This window comes from Microcaecilia unicolor, chromosome 5, assembly GCF_901765095.1.
Source record: "Microcaecilia unicolor chromosome 5, aMicUni1.1, whole genome shotgun sequence".
In the NCBI taxonomy this organism is placed as follows: Eukaryota; Metazoa; Chordata; class Amphibia; order Gymnophiona; family Siphonopidae; genus Microcaecilia; species Microcaecilia unicolor.
The window spans coordinates 249,493,541-249,514,198 of record NC_044035.1 but is presented as its reverse complement, the minus strand read 5'-3'; the positions used below and the strand labels follow the sequence as shown (position 1 = coordinate 249,514,198).

Sequence of the window (20,658 nt, the reverse complement as noted above, 5' to 3'; positions counted from 1 at the left end):
TTTCATCAGTGAGAATTCTGCGGCTGTACTTCATGCAGTTTTTGACATGTTGAAGAACAGACAAAGATTAACATTTTTGAAAAATGTAGGTATTTACATGTTTTGCTTAATCAGTCATTTACATATGTTATAAAGCCATTGCTGTAATTATACTGTAAGATCCTGTCACATGTGTTGAGATGTTTGCCATTATAGTAGACTTACATCAGGTCAAGTTTAAGATATGGGATAATGTAACTATATTTATCATTTTTCCCTTTTAAGTATGTATGTATGTGGTTTATGTTGACGCAGAGCAGTTACTGGGCAGGGCAATCCATCATCAAGTGTATTCTAAGGCATTATTTTGTAGTATCCCAAGAAACACTACTCATACCTATATGCATAGTGCTAGTGCCCACCCATATTAGCTCTGGGCCCACCCAAAAATTCAGGTCTGGCTACGCCACTGGCTTGTGCTGTGGAAGGGAGTCAAGCTGATACTGCAGATTTCAGAGGGATCCAGTCCAGTCTGTCAAGAAGAATCCAGCCTTGGATAACTGTACAGTTTTTCCCTCCTCCCATCTAGGAAGTTCCAATCAGCAAACAGTAAGAAAGTGAGCTGCACCTTGGCTGCTTGCAGGTACTTATAACTCCTATAGATAAATGTTTACCTCAACCTGGACTGATCTGTTCAACCTCATGCTATCCATTCTTTGCATTTAGAACTGCTAAGTATTATTTCAAAAAGATAACTACAACACCAATACACCATTTAGTGAAAATAAACAAAAACTGCAACAAGTTCTCTACACACACTCTACATGCTAGCAGAATACCATACCTTGGTCACACACACAAAACACAAACAGACCCTTAACAAATGTGAAACAAGGGACCATAACTGAACTGGAAACCTCAGAAAGTCAGACTCTGCACACAGCACTAATAGTGAAATAGAACTCAAATGCAAAATACCAGAGATATGCATTTCAAAAAGCTGACATATTCCAATTAATAAATTCAGAATAAAATATTTTTTCTACCTTTGTTGTCCGAGTATTTTATTTTTTCTATTCACTTTGGTCTCGGTGTCTCTTTTCTGTTTTTTTCCCCTGTCTTTTCAGGGCTCTTGTCCATTTGACATTTCTTCTCTCTCTATGTCCTCCATCCATCTTCCTTCTGTGTCCCTGTCCCTCCCTCCCTCCATGTTCAGCATCTGCCCTCTTAGCTTCCCTATTCTCCTCTATATTCTTCATTTTTCCTCTGTGTCCCTAGGTTGACCTGTCTTGCATTTCCACCCTGTGTCCATATCCCTTCCTATGATCAGCATTGTCCTTCTGTATCTGTATAATCCCTGTGTCCAACATTGCCCCTGTTTGTCCCTATTGCCTCTCTGTTCAGCATTGTCCCTCTGTGTCCCTGTCTCTATGATCCTTCCATGCCCAGCATCTGTTCTCTGTCTCCCTGTCCTCTTCCTCCCACCTGTGGGGCCAGTATCTCTCCTCCTCTCTTCCTCCCCAACCCCCACAGTCCTATGTCTTTCCCCCTTTCCTCTAGTCCATCTCAGTCTCTCTCTTTCCATCCCCTCCACTTCCCCCTCCCCCTCCAGTGTCTTTCCCCCTATCTTCCTCTCCTCCAGTCAGTCTCAGTCTCTCCCCCCCACCTCCCCTCTCTTCCTTTCCTCCAGTCATTCTCAGTCTCTCTGTCATTTCCCCTTCTCTCCATCTCTCCTCCAGTGTTTCTTCCTCTCGTTTAGTCAGTCCCAGTCTCTCTCTCTCTCCCTTCTTCCCGCAGATCCAGCATCTCTCCTCTTTCCTTGCCCCCTCCCCGTACCAGTGTCTCCCTTCCCAGGTCTAATGTCTTCCCCTCTTCCAGTCCAGCAGTCTCTCTTGCCTCTACCTAGCCCAATATATCCTTCTCCCTCCTGGGTCTAGCAACTCTTCCTTTCTGCCCCCATCCCCCAGGTCCGGCAGAGCAGTATCCACTGCATCTCACTCTCCCAGCACCTCTTTCCTCCTCCATTACTTCTAGTCCAGCATCTCTTTCATTTCCCCCTCCCCATTGCAGTGTCTATCCCTCTCCCTCGTTTCTCCCCCCCCCCATTGCAGCATCTATCCCTCTCCCTTGTTCTCCCTGTTGTAGTACCTATCCCTCTCTGTCCTCTGCCCATTACAGTATCTGTCCCTCTCCCTCCTTCCTCCCATTTCAGCATCTATCCCTCTCCCTCGTTCCCCCCCCCCCCACCCATTGCAGCATCTATTGCTCTCCCTTATTTCCCTCCTTTGCAAAGTTTATACCTCTCCCTTGTGCCCCCCCCCCCCCCCCACGATTAGCGTCTTTCCTCTCACTCCCTCCCTGTGGTTCCTCTAATTTGATTAGATTGCCTGCCAGTAGCGTGGCAGTTGCACTGTACTAAGTAAAACAGCTCGCTTTGGGCCTTCGGCCTGATGGCCTTCTTTGATGCGTCCCACCCTCGTGGAAGCAGGAAATTGCGTCAGAGGTGGTGGGATGTGTCACAAGCAATGCTGTCAGCTGAAGCCCTGGAGCAAGCTGTTTTAGTTAGTACACTGCCACTGCCACACTAATGGCAGTGATCTAACCAAATTAGAGGGACCGCAGGGAGGGAGTGAGAGGGATAGACGCTACATCAGGGAGAGATGCTGGACCAGAAGTAATGGAGGAGGAAAGACGTGCTGGACCCAGGCAGCAGCCCTGATATGGAGAGCCTGGTACTTCGGGGACTTGTGGCTGGGGAGGCTTATGCACTGGAGGAGGATGGAGCATTTCTCTCCTCTTCTTTCTGTTGGCCACCATGATGGGTGTTCAAAGGTAGGGAAGGATGCTCGACACCATGGGGGTGGGGGGACTATGGGGTGGTAGGAATGGGAAGGAGAGATGCTGGGGGTGGAGCTTGGCTGGGTTGAGGGTGGAGCTTGGCTCCCCAAACAAAAACAAAAAAGGCATTCTGCTGCCCCTGGGGGAGGTGCCATTTCAGTTTTGGTTCTGCTGAAATCAAGAGGCAAATTTCAGCTGCTGATTTGGTCTCAGTTGAAACGGAGAACCCTGCCTTCGGTCACCCTCTACTTTACCTTATTTTCTGGAGTTCTAGTTTTTCAGAGACATCCAAGAGAAATTGTCCGAATTCGGGTGAGATTTTGTTTGCACCTTCGTAAAGATAAAGCCCGATGGTGTCAGGTATTATCGTCCATTCTATCTGGGTATGTCTTTTGGAGATGGTTCTGGCACCCTCTTCTAGAAAAAAAATATATGGGAAAGGAGAGAGCAAAGCAGAGCTGAGAATTGTGAGAGGATTCTTTTTACAGTGCTCCCTCCAAAATCCAATAGTGAGGATTTCCTGCCAACCTTTCTTTGCTGCTGGAGTATAAGATGGAGCCTGGAACTTATTTTCATTTAAGAACATTATCACTAATTCTAGTTTTGGTGCCTCTGTCTGTCAGTAAACATCCTTGCCCAACCTCTGTCCTCTACTTCTGTCCTGTCTTAAACTCTATTATAATTCTCCATCACCCTCTCTTAGAAACAATTTCTCTTTAAAATCATGGGCTTAATTTTGTTTTGAAAATGTATTAATACACAGTCAAAGAAATGAATGCACATACTCTTTCCTCATGCCCTTAGGTATAAAATTATACCCTAAATTCCTAAAGTTATGACAGTGAACCATAGGGATGTGTATTCATTTGAAATGATATAGGAAATGTCAATAACATATCCTGTGTCATTTCATGCTGTTGGCAAATGTAAATGAGCAGAAAAAATGTGAAATTTTGTGTTTCTGTTGTGTGCTGTCAATAGTAGAACTCTACTGAAACAGCACACACTCTTTTGAAAGAGTACACACAATTCATAAGAACATAAGCGTTGCCATACTGGGACAGACTGAAGGTTCATCAACCTAGTATCCTGTTTCCAACAGTGGCCAATCCAGGTCACAAGTGCCTACCAAGATCCCAGAACAGTAAAATAGATTTTATGCTGCTTATCCTAGAAAAAACCAGTGGATTTTTCCAAGTCCATCTTAATAATGGCTTATGGACTTTTTTTTTGGAAAGTTAGCCAAACCTTTTTTAAACCTTGCTAAGTCAACTGCTTTTACCACATTCTCTGGCAACTAATTACAGAGTTTAATTACACATTGAGTGAAGAAATATTTTCTCTGGTATGTTTTAAATTTACTACTTAGTAGCTTCATTCATTGCCCCCTAGTCCTAGTATTTTTGGAAAAAATAAACAATCGATTCACCTCTACCTGTTCCATTCCACTCAGTATTTTAAAGACCTCTATCATATCTCCCTGCAGCCGTCTCTTCTCCAAGCTGAAGAGCCCTAGCCATTTTTGCCTCTCCTTATAGGGAAGTTGTCCCATCCCCTTTATCATTTTTGTCACCCTTCTCTATACATTTACTAATTTCGCTATATCTTTTTTTAAGATGTGGTGACCAGAATTGCACACAGTATTTGAGGTGCGGTCGCACCATGGAGTGATAAGCATTATATCATTCTCATTTTTGTTTTCCATTCCTTTCTTAATAATTCATAGTGTTCTATTAGCTTTTTTCGCCACCGCTGCACACTGAAGAGAGGGTTTTCAACATATCATCAACAATGACACCTAGATCCCTTTCCTGGGCAGTGACTCCTAATGTGGAACCTTTCATCACATAGCTATAGTTTGGGTTTCTCTTTCCCACATGCATCACTTTGCACTTACTCATATTAAACGTCATCTGCAATTTAGATGCCCAGTTTCCCCATCTTGTAAGGTCCTCTTGTAATTTTTCACAATCCTCTTGCAAGTTAATAACTTTGTGTCATGATCAAATGTAATTACCTCACTAGTTATTCCCATCTCTAGATCATTTATAAATATGTTAAAAAGCAGTGGTCCCAGCACAGACCCTGGGGAACTCCACTATCTTATTTATTTATTTATTGCACTTGTATCCCATATTTTCCCACCTATTTGCAGGCTCAATGTGGCTTACAAAGGTCTGTTATGGCAGTGCCATAACAGGGAAGAAATACAATTGGTGTAGCTAAGAGATAAAGGAAGGCAAGAGGATCTGGTTATGCAGCTGTACAGTGAGACGTTCTGAGTAAAGGAGTGTAAGGGTTGTGTTCAAGTAGTTAAGGGTTCTCATGGTAGGCTTTGTTAAAGAGAGAGGTTTTCAAAGCTTTGCGGAAGCTGTTTAATTCGTGGATCGTTTTCAAATACTGACCATTTAACCCTACTCCCTATTTTCTATTTTTTAACCAGTTTTTAATCCACAATAGAACACTACTTCCTATCCCATGACTCTCCAATTTCCTCAGGAATCTTTCTTGAGGTACTTTATCAAATGCCTGTTGAAAATCCAGATACACCATATTGACCGGCTCACCTTTATCTACGTTTATTCTTTTAGAAAGGTGAGCACTCTTGCCAGACAGTGTGCACATGTGTGATGGTCGTGCGTGTGCACCTATCAGGAAAGATTGCACACTGTTTTTAAAGAGTGCGCACTGTTGACAGGACACAAAAAACATGAAATTTTGTGTTTTTCTGCTCATTTTTATTTGCCAATGGCATGAAATGACAGGATATGTCAATAGTGCAGCCTGTTCTCAAAGACAGAGCACTTTATGCGAATAATGTGCACCTATGAAAAGTGAGTCCTCTGTCTGAAAAAGCATGCAGTCTGCATGACATTGCTCCCATGACAACATAAGGAAAAGCAACATTCCCAGAAACAAGGGAAATGGCATGAAATGGCTGCCCACCCAAAATACTGTTGAACAAAAGTATGAAAGATTTGTTGAATAAAAGCATGAAAGATGGGGTGGAAAGCTCCATGATTACAACAAGCTGTTTTAACACTAAACCAAATCTCCTGAGGCATGAGAAATTTGACGGACATTAAACATTAGCCAAAGGCAGGCTCCAGAAAGTCTGTGGGCAATAAGGGGGAGTAGTAAGTGAAAGCAGATGTTCTGCACATGATTAACAGTTTGTGGTATTCAGAGACTTGCACAGGAATGTTGTATGAGAGAATTGGTCAGATGCCAAAGAAGAACGATATAAAAACAGATTGGAACAAAGAGGTAGCGAGCATTTTGAATTTTTCTTTGTCTGTATATAGCATTCTGATTTCTTCGTCTGTCTATAGCATTCTGATTTCTTTGCTTTACATTGCTTTGTTTTAATCATTCATTCTGACTTGTATATTGCTTATCAAGAAATGCTACCTGAAATAGCCCATTGAGCTATTCAGTACAATTGTAAATAAACTGTTTATATTAAATATGAAATTCGTCTGGCGTTCTCTACAAAAGTGGCGGCATCCTTTTATACAAAAGTGGCGAGCCAGCCAGGAGTAGGCCGCACACGGAAAAGAGAAGGCGAGACGAAGGACAAATTAAGTGTTTGTTGTTAATGAAGTTTTTTACAGGATTGAAAGCAAAGCAAGCGTTGTTTAAACCTGATTTCTGTGCACCACGTAAGTGGACGTGATCAACCTACTGACGTGGACATACAGGTGACGACTCCTGGGCTTGCTAAAAAGAGAAATAAGAAGACGCGTGAGTAAGCTTACACTGTGGCCTTATTACTGGTATATTTGTTTAGCTTTGTAGTTTTCTTTTTTGTATATTTTCTTTGTTTAAGTGCATTAGTATATTTTTGTAGGTTGTGGCTCTATAGGAGAAATTGTAATAGTCAGAATAAAATGAAAGGGAAAGGAGCAGATAAGAAAGAAAAGCCCCCTGTATATGCTATGTATTTAGATTTAGATAGTTCAAAAAAATGCTCCCCTTTGCAGCATGTCATAGAATTATTTCCATTAGAAAAAAAACAGATTGAAAAAACACATGACAAATGGGTCAAATATGATGCAAAAGATTCTGTTTTGAGCTGGTCTCAGTATGGATCGTTTGATCGTCCAAAATTATTATCTCTCCTGAGCTACTTACAAGAAAATAAAAATAAAACTAGGCAGAAGAAAAGTTTAGAGACATCTTACAATTTGGAATTTATTTTCTGTAGCAGCAGATCTTTTTCATGCAGATGTAGAAAAAAAAAAGCAGCCTTTGGTTCAGCCTGAAGGTTGAGGAATGTCATCTGTTTTTGATTTCTCGGTGTCTGGCTGTTGCTAAGCTAAAGGTTAGAAAGGTCAGGAAGAACTGAAATTTTTTTTTTGTTCCTTTTAAAAGATTGTTTTAGATTAGATTTAAATAAGTTTGATTTTGTCTTATAAGGTGATCTCTGTTTATTTTAAAATATGTGTTATTCTGTTTCTAGTTCTCTATGTGGAATGTCTTTGCAATTTAACTTTGTTTGACTCTTTTTTAAGTGAGATTCCTGCAGTGTTAAGAGATCATCTGGTTTGAATTAGTCACAGTCCTAGCTAGTTTTGTGTGTAGGGCTAATAGGGAAAGAGGTGATTTAAAATCTCTAATAACCTCTGAACAATATGATTTGTCAGCAATATGGTCACTATGCCTCAGAATGTTATCAGAAGGCAGGAATGCCCCAAGTACAAATGCAGACGCAGCAAGGATTAATGCCACAAGTAGTAGGGATACCTGCGAGTGCCCCGCAGACTGCAATACAGCAGCCGGCGATGCAATCACAGGGACCAGGGGCTGCAGTACAGAGACAGGGTACTGTAAATGCCTTTCCAACTTGGCAGAATACTCCAGACCAATGCTATTGACTGGAAGCAGACCCGTGTCAGGAAGAGGGAATGATTTTCAGATTAGACACAAGGGAACCCTTTATTACATTGACAATTGGCAAATATGGAACTCCTGTGAGATTTTTGATAGATACAGGGGCGAGTACCTCTGTGTTGTGTGCAAAACCACTGGGAGTTAAGCTTTCAAATCAGTATAGAACAACAGTGGGATTTACGGGGATAGAACAAAGAAAAAGGCTAACAGAACCGACTCTGGTGCGATTGGAATGCCAACCGCACGGTTCAAGGGAGGCTGTGGTACCCTTCTTAGTGGCACCTGATTGCCCAGTAAATTTGTGTGGTAGAGACTTATTGTCTCAATTAGGACTGTGTTTAGATTTTGGAGATAAAGAAATACCAAGCTTGCTCACCATGGTTCAACAGTTGAATAATGAAAATAAAGTAAGGGTTATGGAAGAATTACCGCAACATATTTGGAGTACAAGTGATTCACCATATGTACTAGCCGTAAATGCAAAACCCCATAAGATAGAATTAATAGAAGGGGCAAAGGGGCCGAAGCAAGACCCTTACCCCATATGACCTAAATTAGTATCCAAAACCCTGGAACACATTGGTAAATTATTGAAATGTGGTATTATTGAACCTTCAGTATCCCCGTACAATACCCCATTGTTTCCGGTCCCGAAAGGGGAAAACAATGTAAGGATAGTACATGATTTAAGAGAGCTAAATGAGATTACAAGAAATCAATTTCCGATTTGTGCAAATCCTGCTACTCTTTTACATACCCAGAATATATATGCATATAACACTGTTATTGACTTGTCTAATGCATTCTTTTCAATACCTCTTCATCCAGAGTCTAGGGATTTGACGTCATTTATAGTACAGAATGAGGCATACAGGTGGACTAGGATGCCTCAAGGCTTTACTGATAGTCCATCGGTATTCTCAAAACAACTAATGATGGATTTAAAGGATTTCAGGAGTCACTTGCCTGACACGGTGTCATTGTTTGTCTATGTAGATGATATTCTACTGTCTGCTGAGACTGAAACAGAATGTCTAGAATGGACTAGAAAATTATTTTTGTTATTAGGAGAGTTAGGATATAAATGTAACAAGGAAAAATGTGTTATAGCTCAGTCTACTGTCACCTTTTTAGGACAAAATGTTTCAGCAGAACATAAGGTCATTATACCGGAAGTTATATCTATTTTAAATGAGACTCCGGTACCGCAAACAGTTACCCAGTTACGTGCTGTTTTGGGAATGTTAAATTACTGCAGACGATGGATACCAAATTATACACAAAAAGTAATGAGACTTTATAAACATTTGAAACTGCCCGCAGCTACACCAAAGAATACTCTGATTGTATTGGAAGAGCAGGATAAGATGGTACTGGCTAAGATTGTGAGGGATTTATTATCTCCAGGACCTTTAGCAGTAATAGATATCCAATCACCTGTGCATTTGTGGGTAAAAGACATGGGAAATAGTTGGGCAGCTATGATTAATCAAAACAATGAAGTAAATGCACCAGTAGCTTTTGTGTCAGGCTCTTTTAATCATGTGGAAAAAGGAATGAAAGAAATACCAAAGTTACTGACAGCTATAGTGGCTGCAGTAGGCAAATGGAGAGCACAAATGCCTTTTGTTCCTATTGTAATACATACCAACCACACGATTAAAACGCTGTTGAGCCCTAGCCAGACGGCATTGACAGCCACTAGATTTGGAAAATATCAAGCAGTACTTTTAGGACAAGATATAAGAATAATACCATTAACTAAAGAACAGAGAAATAAGATAGATCTGCTTTTTCCTGTTGATCAAGAGATTGAGATTGATACTATAGAAATCCCTACATTTCACTGTCTTACTTTTGAACCCTTATCTGATGGGTTAATATGGTTTACAGATGGAGCTTGTGAAAGGACTGTTGCAGGCTTTGCCTGCGTGCAGGTAGATGAGAGTCTAAGAAAGATAATGCAAGTACAATATAAAACCCCTCCTGACCAGACTGCACAGCATGCTGAACTTTTAGCCGTTATTACGGCCTTACAACACACTGATATGACTCAAAATGTCACTATATATACTGATAGTGGTTACGTTGCAAGTTCACTACAGTATCATATATTAAAATGGCAGCGTAGGGGGATGATAACCAGTGCAGGTAAAAATTTACAACATTACACATATTGGAAATTGCTGTTTGAAATTTTGGCAAGAAGGGAACGTGAAGGTAGAAAAACTGCAGTTGTGTGGACCCCGGCCCACACTGAAAGGCCAACCTTTGAGGCACTAGGTAATGCAATGGCTGATGCAGCAGCAACGGAGGTGGTTAAGCAAAGTGAAAAGATTTTGTATAATACTAGACAGACACAGGAAGGGCCACTTACGAATGTAGATAAGATTGAAATGTGGCAGCCAGAGGGACAGGAAAGTGAAAAATGGTTGAAGAGAGGATGTATGAAATTGGGAAGTGAATGGTTTAATGCAGAAGAAGGATTACCTTGTATGCCAATGAGCCAGGCGATTAAGGTATTGGCTGAGTGGCATGCAACCATGCATTGGAATAAGGAAACAATGAGGCAACAATTTGAGCAAAGATTTTGGACTTTAAAAATTGATAACCTGATTCAACAGGTTGTGCAAAATTGCATGGTATGCAATATTAACATACCTAAACGAGGTCCTAAAATATCACCTGGGACACTTCCAATACCAGAAGGCCCAGCAAAAGAATGGTATATGGATTTCACTGATATGATTGTTCCAGTGCAGGGAAAAAGGTATTTGTTAGTTTGGGTGGATGCTTTTTCAAGGTGGATAGAAGCATTTCCATGTAAAAGGGAGACAGCACATGAAGTGGTACAATGCCTGGTAACTCATATTATGCCAAGACATGGGTGTCCGTCTAGAATAATTTCTGATAACGGGACACATTTTAATAACAGTGTTTTGAAAGAAATGGAAACGATTATGGGTTTAACACACAGAAAAGTATCAGTGTATCGCCCCACCTCCAATGGTTTGGTGGAGCGCTACAATGGTATTTTAAAAACTAAATTGAGAGTATTACTGAAGGCTTTAAACAAGGAAACAGCAGGTAAACCATATACCTGGCTTGATTTGTTACCATTAGCTTTGATGGTTATAAGGGCCCAACCTAATGGGCGTACTAAATTGACCCCATTCCAAATTCAGACAGGACGTCATTTCTTCCCGATGCAGACAGCAAGTACTGATAGCACAGCTCAGTACTGGCAAAAGCTACAACCTATGTTGAACCTGACAAGTGATATGATCCGAACAAATGTAGCATCACAGGCAGGGACTACTAATGATGTTTGTGCTTTTAAAGTAGGTGATCTAGTACTGCGAAAGAACTTTACACATAAAACATGGAAGGATCCTGTGTATGTAGGACCTTTTGCTATCACAGCCCTTACTCAGACCGCTGCCCGTCTGGAAGGTCATACTTCTTGGATACATTTATCAGATATTCGACGAACTAATAATATTGAAGTGGACAAAGAATAAACATGATGGTATTGGACTGTTGTTGTTTGTTAATGGACAATGAACACATATGATAATAGACTTGTTGCAGCGGCCAAGATGTTGAATTTGACTGATTGTATCATATGTGCCCACATCCTTGTCCTTGCCAGCTATGATGTATGGGACTACAATGATAAAATTGAGTGGGCACCATGACTGTGATCCCAATAATACCTGTGTAAGAGATGATGAAAACCTTCATTGGACAAATGAGACTATTTATAAGCAAGCCTTGCTTATGGACAAGTGCCCACAGACATCATGTTGGTGTCTGATTAATAGTATGACAACTGAACACATTCCCCCGATAAAGTGCACTTACATGCAGAATGTTGTAACAACTGATTCAATGAATGTTATGCTTTTAATTTGTGTAATTTTTAATGCCACATCAGCTAATGAAAAGAATGAATGACAGTGTATTCCCCTGTGATGAAACTCACTGTCCTATAAATTATATACCTCAAGAGATATAAATTTTGTACCCTAGTACAATTGAATCTGTTTAATGCTGTGTAACATGTGTATTAGCATGTTTGCAAAGATGTGCCAGGATGCTTTTAAAATAACAATGATAACTGAAATCAAGAATAAATAGAACTTTAATATGTCAGCCAAAAATATTGAAAAAGCGTGCAGAAACTGAATGCCACAAACAAAGGGGGGAGGAAATTTAGAAGGGAGGTAAGGAAACAGACTGGAGCTAAAACAGATGTTTGAGTCCTGGAATACCAGGCCTCAAAAGGGAGGATTTGTTGAACAAAAGTATGAAAGATTTGTTGAATAAAAGCATGAAAGATGGGGTGGAAAGCTCCATGATTACAACAAGCTGTTTTAACACTAAACCAAATCTCCTGAGGCATGAGAAATTTGACGGACATTAAACATTAGCCAAAGGCAGGCTCCAGAAAGTCTGTGGGCAATAAGGGGGAGTAGTAAGTGAAAGCAGATGTTCTGCACATGATTAACAGTTTGTGGTATTCAGAGACTTGCACAGGAATGTTGTATGAGAGAATTGGTCAGATGCCAAAGAAGAACGATATAAAAACAGATTGGAACAAAGAGGTAGCGAGCATTTTGAATTTTTCTTTGTCTGTATATAGCATTCTGATTTCTTCGTCTGTCTATAGCATTCTGATTTCTTTGCTTTACATTGCTTTGTTTTAATCATTCATTCTGACTTGTATATTGCTTATCAAGAAATGCTACCTGAAATAGCCCATTGAGCTATTCAGTACAATTGTAAATAAACTGTTTATATTAAATATGAAATTCGTCTGGCGTTCTCTACAAAAGTGGCGGCATCCTTTTATACAATACATAATAGGATCGCCATGCCAGCATGAATTACCATTCTGACTTACATAACTACTTCCAGTCCGCTGTCACCCAGGTTGGACATTGAATGAATGCAAGCTCCCCTCTTTACCATATGTTTGCCTCTTGGGTCAATCTGAGCCAGATTGAATAGGAGAGTAGCTTAACTCACCAGAAAGAGCCATGCCAAGCAGCAAGGTCATAAATCCCACAAGCAAAACACGGGATTGCATGATACACTGGTAATGTTCAGCTTCAGTGAGATGGCCTCACAGGTCTGCAGAAACAAACTCACATAATTTAAGTACTGAACAGAATGGATATTTATCTTTTAGACTATTCCATTGTATTTTGCACTTCTATCTTGGCTTAACAATACAAAATCAGCATGGCTTACAGTACACTTAATACAACAAAATGCAATTCATTAATGCAGTATAAATCAACATAAAAATAATTACAACATAATAAGTACATAACACAAATTTCTCAAACTAGTTCTGTGAACATAATGAAGTGTGTGGAGATGAGATGATATTTTATTTCAAAGGAGGATTGGTTGAGAGATTCTTTCTGAATCCTGTTCAGAAGGAATGGATCTACAGAAGCTTAGCAGAGATTGGGTGGCAAAACCGGGTAATTGGGAAGCAGATTTAGTGCTAGGCAGACTTCTACGGCCTGTGCCGTCAAATGGCAAGGACAAATCAAGGTCAGGTATGTGAGCCCTCCTGGGACAGAGAAATATCCAGTGTACCTGAATGTAACTCACCTTGAGCTACTACTGAAAAAGGTGTGAGCGAAATCTAAATAAATAAAGAAGTAAAATAAATATAGAGTAGCACATACAAGTTTATCTTGTTAGGCAGACTGGATGGACCATACAGGTCTTTATCTACCATCATCTACTATGTTACTATGATAGGGAAAGTATTTTTTGTCAAATTATCACCAAAGTAGCTTGCTAGTTAGATGAAGGACCTTCCTTGGGCTGTATGAGTGAGGAAGACAGAAACTGGTCAGGGGTGAGAGTGTATGCTTCATTTTTGCCCTGATGCTCAGAAGCAAAGGCGGGTGCTAGATGCCCATAGCACTGGACTAGTACCTACATTTGTTAGCGCTGAAGGCTCAGAGGGCTCTAGCACGGGGAATGACTGTGTCAGAGATTAGCGCAAGTAGCATGCTAATCTCATTTAAATTAGGTCATTTTTGATTCAGCACGATGCTCAAAAAGCACCCCCCGAACAAGGACACTCTTACTGCCAGGAACCTTACATCAACTCGGAGCTGGCGTTAGGTAAGCAGCCTGGCAAATTCCTTAGAAGAGGCTATTTTGCAAATGCAGAACTCTTGCCTAAAAGGTATAGGTCTGAAATTCTTTTAAGAAAGTTTGCCACCCTTAGGGTCAAGCTAGAAGATGCTTTAATGGATTAGGGGTTGCATTTAAGGTACAAAAAAATTAAGCAACATTTTACAAAAATTAAAGAGTAGTAAATCGCATGTACCAAAGGGTACAGAAAGAACTCGGACCTGAAATTGCTGATCAGCTGTTAGTACCCTACCTTAGCTGAGATAATATTTAACCATTTCTCTGACCTCATGTGCAACTTTCTTTAAATCAATCACCTTACTTTCTAAACTCTTCCTATCTTCTTACCTGTCTATATGTTACATCTTTGCTTTACCCTTCAGTATCGATTATAATGTTCTATTACGTATTGTGTTGGCATTGTAAGTAGTATACCATGCCATACTTTGTATTGTTTTTGAATATTTTTACTGCTGTAATTGTCTATTGCTCATGTTTGATCTATTCTTACTGTACACCGCCTTGAGTGAATTCCTTCAAAAAGGTGGTAAATAAATCCTAATAAATAAAAATGGCATCACAGTTTAAGCCAGGTAAGATCCTAGCTTTTAATATTAAATCTCCCCCAAATTGCCCTAATATACATAGCTAAAATAAAAAGATGAGTGGGGGGAGGGATTAGCTGCTGTATAAACATTAGAGAGATTTTTACTATTTTCTTACTTCTGCCTTGAGGTACTTACTCTCACCCTTACATCGGGACTGCCGCATGCAGGACTCACCTTTGTGTGCATGTGCTGGGCACGTACCCCCTTTCTTCCAATGCTCAGTGCTAACAGCGTGCATAAAATTTGCATGCCATTAATGCTGAGCATTGGGAAGTTCTATTGCTGCACTGTAGCAGCGGTATTTTCTGGTGCTGTTCAGTACAGCGCTGGAGTTTTGAGATCTGGGCCCTTGTTAGTGCTGGAAGATGATGTTTAGAAGGTAAATTATATGAATTAACACCTAGAAGTATGCACCACTTAGGTGTGTGAAAAGCATCAGACAGTTAGGTGTCTATTGGGCTCATTTTCAAAACAGAAAAATGTCTAAAGTGTGGCATAAATCAGCATTTGGACGTTTTTCTCACAAAAACGTCCAAATCAGTATTTTCAAAACCTATTTTTAGACGTTTTTCTATGAAGTCCGTCAGAAGTGTGTCCAAATCTCAAGGGGGCATGTGAGGGCATGTTCAGGGCAGGACTTGGGCGTTCCTAAGACTTAGACGTTTTTCAGCCATAATGGAACAAAACAAAACCGTCCAGGACTAAAACTTAAGATGTTTTGAGCTAGACCTGTTTTTATAACGAATAAGTTACAAAAAGGTGCCCTAAATAACCAGATGACCACTGGAGGGAATCAGGGGTGATTCCCCCTGTGGTCACTAAACCCCTCCCACCCCCACTCCCACCCCCAAAATATGATGAAAAACATTACTTGCCAGCCTCAGATGTTATACTCAGGTCCATTAGAATAGCATGCAGGTCCCTGGAGTAGTCTAGTGTTGGGTGCAGTGCACTGCAGACAGATGGACCCAGACTCCTACCTCCCCCTACCTGTTACACTTGTGGAGGAAACTGTGAGCTCTCCAAAACTCACCAGAAACCCACTGTACCCACATATAGGTGCCCCCTTCATCCATAAGAGCTATGGTAGTGGTGTACAATTGGGGGTAGTGGTTTTGGGGGGCTCAGCAGACAAGGTAAGGGAGCAAGGGTGAGATGTGTACCTGGGAGCTTTTTATGAAGTCCACTGCAGTGCCCCTAGGGTGCCCTATTGCTGTCTTGGGATATCAGGAGGACCCGTCTACTAAAAATGCTGGCTTGATTTTGTGCGTTTTGCACTTGGACTTTTTTTTTTTTTTCGAAAATGGACCAAAAAACAAAACGTCCAAATCACAAAATGTCCAAAAAAACAAAACATCCACAGTATTTTCAAAAATGACCTTCTTCCCTATTTAGTTTTTTGCAAAACGTCCAAAGTCGGACTTAGACGTCATATCGAAAATGCCCCTCCACGTGTACTAGGCACTATGCTAGTTATTCCCAAGGCTGGTCCTGGAGGCACTTCAGCCAGTCAAGTTTTCAGGATACCCACAATGAATATTCATGAGAGACATTTGCATGCACTGCTGCCACATCTCTCTCATTAGTATTCATTGTGGGTATCCTGAAAACCAGGACTAGGTTTGGGAACCGCTGCACTATTCTATAAGGTAGCATCTCACTTCAAGGGGTTCGTCTCTTACTACTACTACCAATCACTTCTATAGTGCTATTAGATGTACACAGTACTGTACACATTAAATACAGGTACTTTCTCTGTCCCTAGAGGGTTCACAATCTAAGTTTTTGTACCTGAAGCAATGGAGGGTTAATTGACTTGCCCAAGGTCACAAGATACTGCAGTGGAAATTGAACCCAGGTCACCAGGATCAAAGTCCGCTTTGGTAACCATTAGTCTACTCCTCTACTCCCAGCTGCACATTTAGTTTATAGAAAATTATAAATTACACATGACCTGGCACACTTAGGCATGCTAACTTACACCCGCCATTGACATGGCAAAAAGGGGTCACCTAAACATGGGCGTACCAATGCCAACTTACACTAGTATTCTATAATGGAATTTTGATAACAAGATGCTGTTATACAGTTGACACTAACTGCACAGCTTAAACTGAGGCACCAGTTGATAGAATCGTCACCTTAGGGTTTTGCATATATGGATTAAGCAGTAGTTACCTTCAGCAGGACTTGTCACAGAAGCAGGGCAGCTGGTTTTAATAATCAGGACACAATGACCATCTGCCAGCATCATATTAGTATATTAATAGTCCTACTGAGACACTAATTCATTGGCATTTGGCCACCGGATGTAAATCCTTGGTAGCCTGCCAACAAATAGCATTTGATTACCCTTTCTCCTTTCTCTAGGTACCCTGTGAATCTGAGGCACCTCCAGTTCCAATTCCAATTAACAATATTTTTTTGTCTCCAAAATATCGCCTTTCCTGTGAATACAGGCATAACAAGCAGAAGTTCAGTTTCTTACCTGTTTAGCAGATGATGGCTGTTTTTCACGTCTCTCCCAAATGTGCAGACACTGACCAAATTTATATAACCGTGGATGACAGGGGTCATGTTTACAGAACAAATTCCATTTTGTGCAATTTTTAGCTTTGGTTCAATAGAACAGAGAGGATTATGAAATTGTACTGAACAGCAGCGTGTATTGCAGTTTGTATTTTTATGGTTTGTGTCCTTCTCTTACAACACTCTGACGCACAATTCCCTCAAAGCTGAGCAGGAGTTCGCCAACTGCATTACTGCCAGTTGGGAGTGTGGCTTCAAAACTGTATTTTCAATCGCTAGGGACAAGCAGCTTCCCTAGAGTCCTGCAGAGCTTTTCCATCCCTTACTATTAAAAACATGATAATGAAACAGCGCCCCCCAGTGGCATGACTATAGGCAGAGGACTTCTGCTTAGCTTAGAGCAGCCCTTGGTTGGGACAAATCTAGCCAGTCAGGTTTTCAGGATATCCACAATGAATATGCATGAGATAGTATCTCCATTCTATGTAAATCTATCTTATTCATATTCATTGTGGGTATCCTGAAAACCTAACTAGGTGTGTCCTGAGGACTGGCTTGAGAGCCCCTGGCTTAGAGGGAATAATGCTCTGATGGAGATAAGTTCTGGGAGGAACATCTGACTTTTCCATGTCTCAAAGTCTGTGAGTCATTCAGAGAGCACACGAAGGAGACAAAGCTGGCACATTGCAAACGGACGCATTAGGAGCTGAGCTAAGGCTATCTAGAATGCTACGCTTTCTACCAGCCCCGGAACAAGGTGTTGCAGTGTCTGGGCACCACCATGCAACAGCACAGCGCTCTTTCCCATCTCAAAGACCAGAGGTCAATGTCCACGGAAATACAACACCCAGGGCCATAGTCAAATCACGCTGCCCTAGTTTCCAGCCCTTCTTTCTACTGATTGTCATGCAGTACTCACCTGGGCATCCACAAATAAATCTCATTTTAAGAGATGTAAATCTAGTGAAATTGTTTCTGTGTTTGTAAAAAAGAAGACATTTGGTCTACAAATTCCCAAGTGCCTTCCATTTGTGAGCCATGCTGGACTGACAGGTGAATCCTTAGAACCAGGATGTGTTTCTTATCACAAAAGGGTGATCAAAATGTATTTTTATTTGCTGCAGTACTTGAGTCTGATGTTATTACAAAACAAAAATTTGAAAGTCATGTTAAAATGTGGTTCCTCCTTCTGGGGTTACTTTCTATACATGGAGTAGCTCCCAGACTGATAACATAAATGGATGAATTTTCTATGAGCTTATGCTATACAGTGTTTTAAGGCTTCTAGTGGTGTTATCCTATGGTGTGGCTTGGGGTTAGTTCTCAGGGACATTGGAATCTGTTTTACATTTTCAACCTCAAGTAAATTTCTAGAACTTGTGGTTTCCATTTTGTCAGAGAAATTAATAAAAATAGGCCTTAGCTATCAGTTATTAATAACAGATTGAATCCTTTGTCTCTAGTAAACCAGAATCATCCAATGCCACTCCTTCAAGAAGTGCAGGTCAAGAAGTAGGGGTGGACCAAGAAGTCCCACCAGCCACGGGTTGATTGAAGTATCTTTATTGCACCAAATATATGTATGACCCAACACGGGACTGTGTTTCGACGGCTTCACCGTCGGCTTCAGGGGTCAAAATACTTCTGTCACAGCGAATGGATGCAAAGATAAAACAGAAATCAGAATAATATTCTGATAAGTGTACTCGCAACGGACGCTATAGCAAGCCCATTTTTGACGGGCTTGCTGTACATATATTTGGTGCAATAAAGATACTTCAATCAACCCTTGGCTGGCGAGACTTCTTGGTCCACCCCTACTTCTTGACCTGCATTGCTGTTACACTCGTGGGGGTTTTCTTTACTCCTCCCAGAAGACCATCCCCTCCAGATCTTCACTATTTGAACACCTTGGAAATCATGTAAATTTGTATACAAAGCCTTCACCAAAATCATGTCTCAAGGTAAAATGTTGAAAAAGATTGGTACAGATCAGACTGTCTATGAAAACAATAACAGGCTGTGAGTTAATCTGGCAGAATTCCTATCTCGGCCTTGCTAAGGAACTTGAGCATAGATCCTTGGCTTAACAGGACATGCTACTAGCCAGAAGAGCGGAGGTGAAACTTGTAAAAAGGTGGATGAGGTTTCTGCACGTAGTTGAAGATGTAATCTGAAAAATGCAACCAGCACAGTGTTGCTTCTTAAGAAGGAGGAAAAAGGAACTGAGCAGCTAGAAAAACAAAAGGGGACACTGGTCCTGGGGGAAAAGCAGGAGTGGAACAGAAAATAAGAGCCAAATGAATACAAATGACAGTAGTAACCATATCTGGATTTAAACTAACCTCTGAAGGTGTACAGGAGTAAAGCGAGAAATACGTTTTTATCAGAATCAGTGACTGTAAGGCAGGAGTGTAGCCAGTCCGATTGGGGGGGTGGGGGAGAGAGGTCCCAGGGCTCAACCGTGGGGACAACATATTCATTCCTCCTCCCTCCCCCTGTGCATTAGAAATACCTGTGCTGGTGGGGATACCGAAGCCCTGCCAGCCAGTAAAATTCAGTGCCTGAGCCATTTCCCTCTTCCTTGTGCCTGCTGCTGTAATGCGGAAGTCGTAAGCATGCCTCCATCCACTGAGTCTTGGACTCCCCAAGCACGTTCAGTTCTACTGTGAACTGAGCATGTTCGAGGAGAAGTTTTTGTGTCAGTGGCTGGAGGCACACAGTTGACATCCACATTGCAGCAGCAGCACAAGGAGAAGGGTAGTGGCTCGGGCACCAAATTTGTTTGGCTGGCAGGGCTTCGGCATTCCCACCATTTACTTATTAGGATTTATTTACTGCCTATTTGAAGAAATTCACTCAAAGCGGTGTACAGTAAGAATAAATCAAACAAGCAATAGACAATTGCAGCAGTAAAAATATTCAAATAAGAGTACAAAGTATGGCATAGTATACTACTTACAATGTCAATACAATACACAATAAAACATTTTAATAGACAGCATAGGGTAGAAGCAAAGATGAAACATATAGATAGGTAAGAGAGTAAGAGGAGCTACAAAATAAGGAGACTAATTTAAAGAAAGGTGCACATGAGGTCAGAGAGAGAGAGTTAAATATTATCTCAGCTAGGGTAGGCGTGGATAAACATGTCCTGCTGCAGTATGTGCAGCCCGTGTCACTGTGTGTGTGTGAGAGAGAGAGAAACTAACAAGTTAGTTACTTCTTCCATTCCAAGGCCTGGTTGAAGAGCCAAACTTTCACCTGCTTCCTGAAGCACAGATTTAATGGGGTACTGCAAGTTTGGAGGGGACCTGAGAGCCCAAAGTGAGGTGGGGCAGGCCCCTAAGGCTCCTCCTCCCCTGTGGCTAGGCCACTGCTGTAAGAAGTGACTGTAGAATTGGCTGTTATTTTTGCTCACTGCCTTATGCAGTTTTTGCCCTTTTTGCTTAAAGACTGTTATTTGACTACCTCTTTGGTTCAGAACCCCACTTCTGGCCTAGAGTGAGTTATTGAGTGCATAGGCGCCGACTCCGTGGGTGCTCGAGCACCCCCAATATTTTCAAACCTGCCCTCCTTGCTTTCCTGCCGCTCAGCCAGCGCTTAAAACTAATTTTACTTGACTAAACGGCAGTGAAAGAAGCAG

The 20,658-nt window shown here is 41.2% G+C and overlaps 1 protein-coding gene across 2 annotated transcripts in view; it reads right to left on the bottom strand.

Moving 5' to 3' along the window:
* Window positions 1–17,079, bottom strand: part of LOC115470634 (apovitellenin-1-like) — a 39,463-nt gene extending 22,384 nt beyond the window's left edge. Inside the window, exons 1-3 of one of the 2 annotated variants that reach the window (XM_030203969.1) lie at window positions 16,972–17,079; window positions 12,742–12,846; window positions 3,072–3,234 (exon numbers count right to left, since the gene is read on the bottom strand). In XM_030203969.1, the coding sequence (XP_030059829.1) occupies window positions 3,072–3,234; window positions 12,742–12,802 (224 nt within the window). In that variant the 5' untranslated portion in view covers window positions 12,803–12,846; window positions 16,972–17,079. The remainder of the gene's footprint in view (window positions 1–3,071; window positions 3,235–12,741; window positions 12,847–16,971) is intronic. The other variant, XM_030203970.1, reaches the window with a different exon arrangement.
* Between the last annotated feature and the right edge of the window lie 3,579 nt (window positions 17,080–20,658).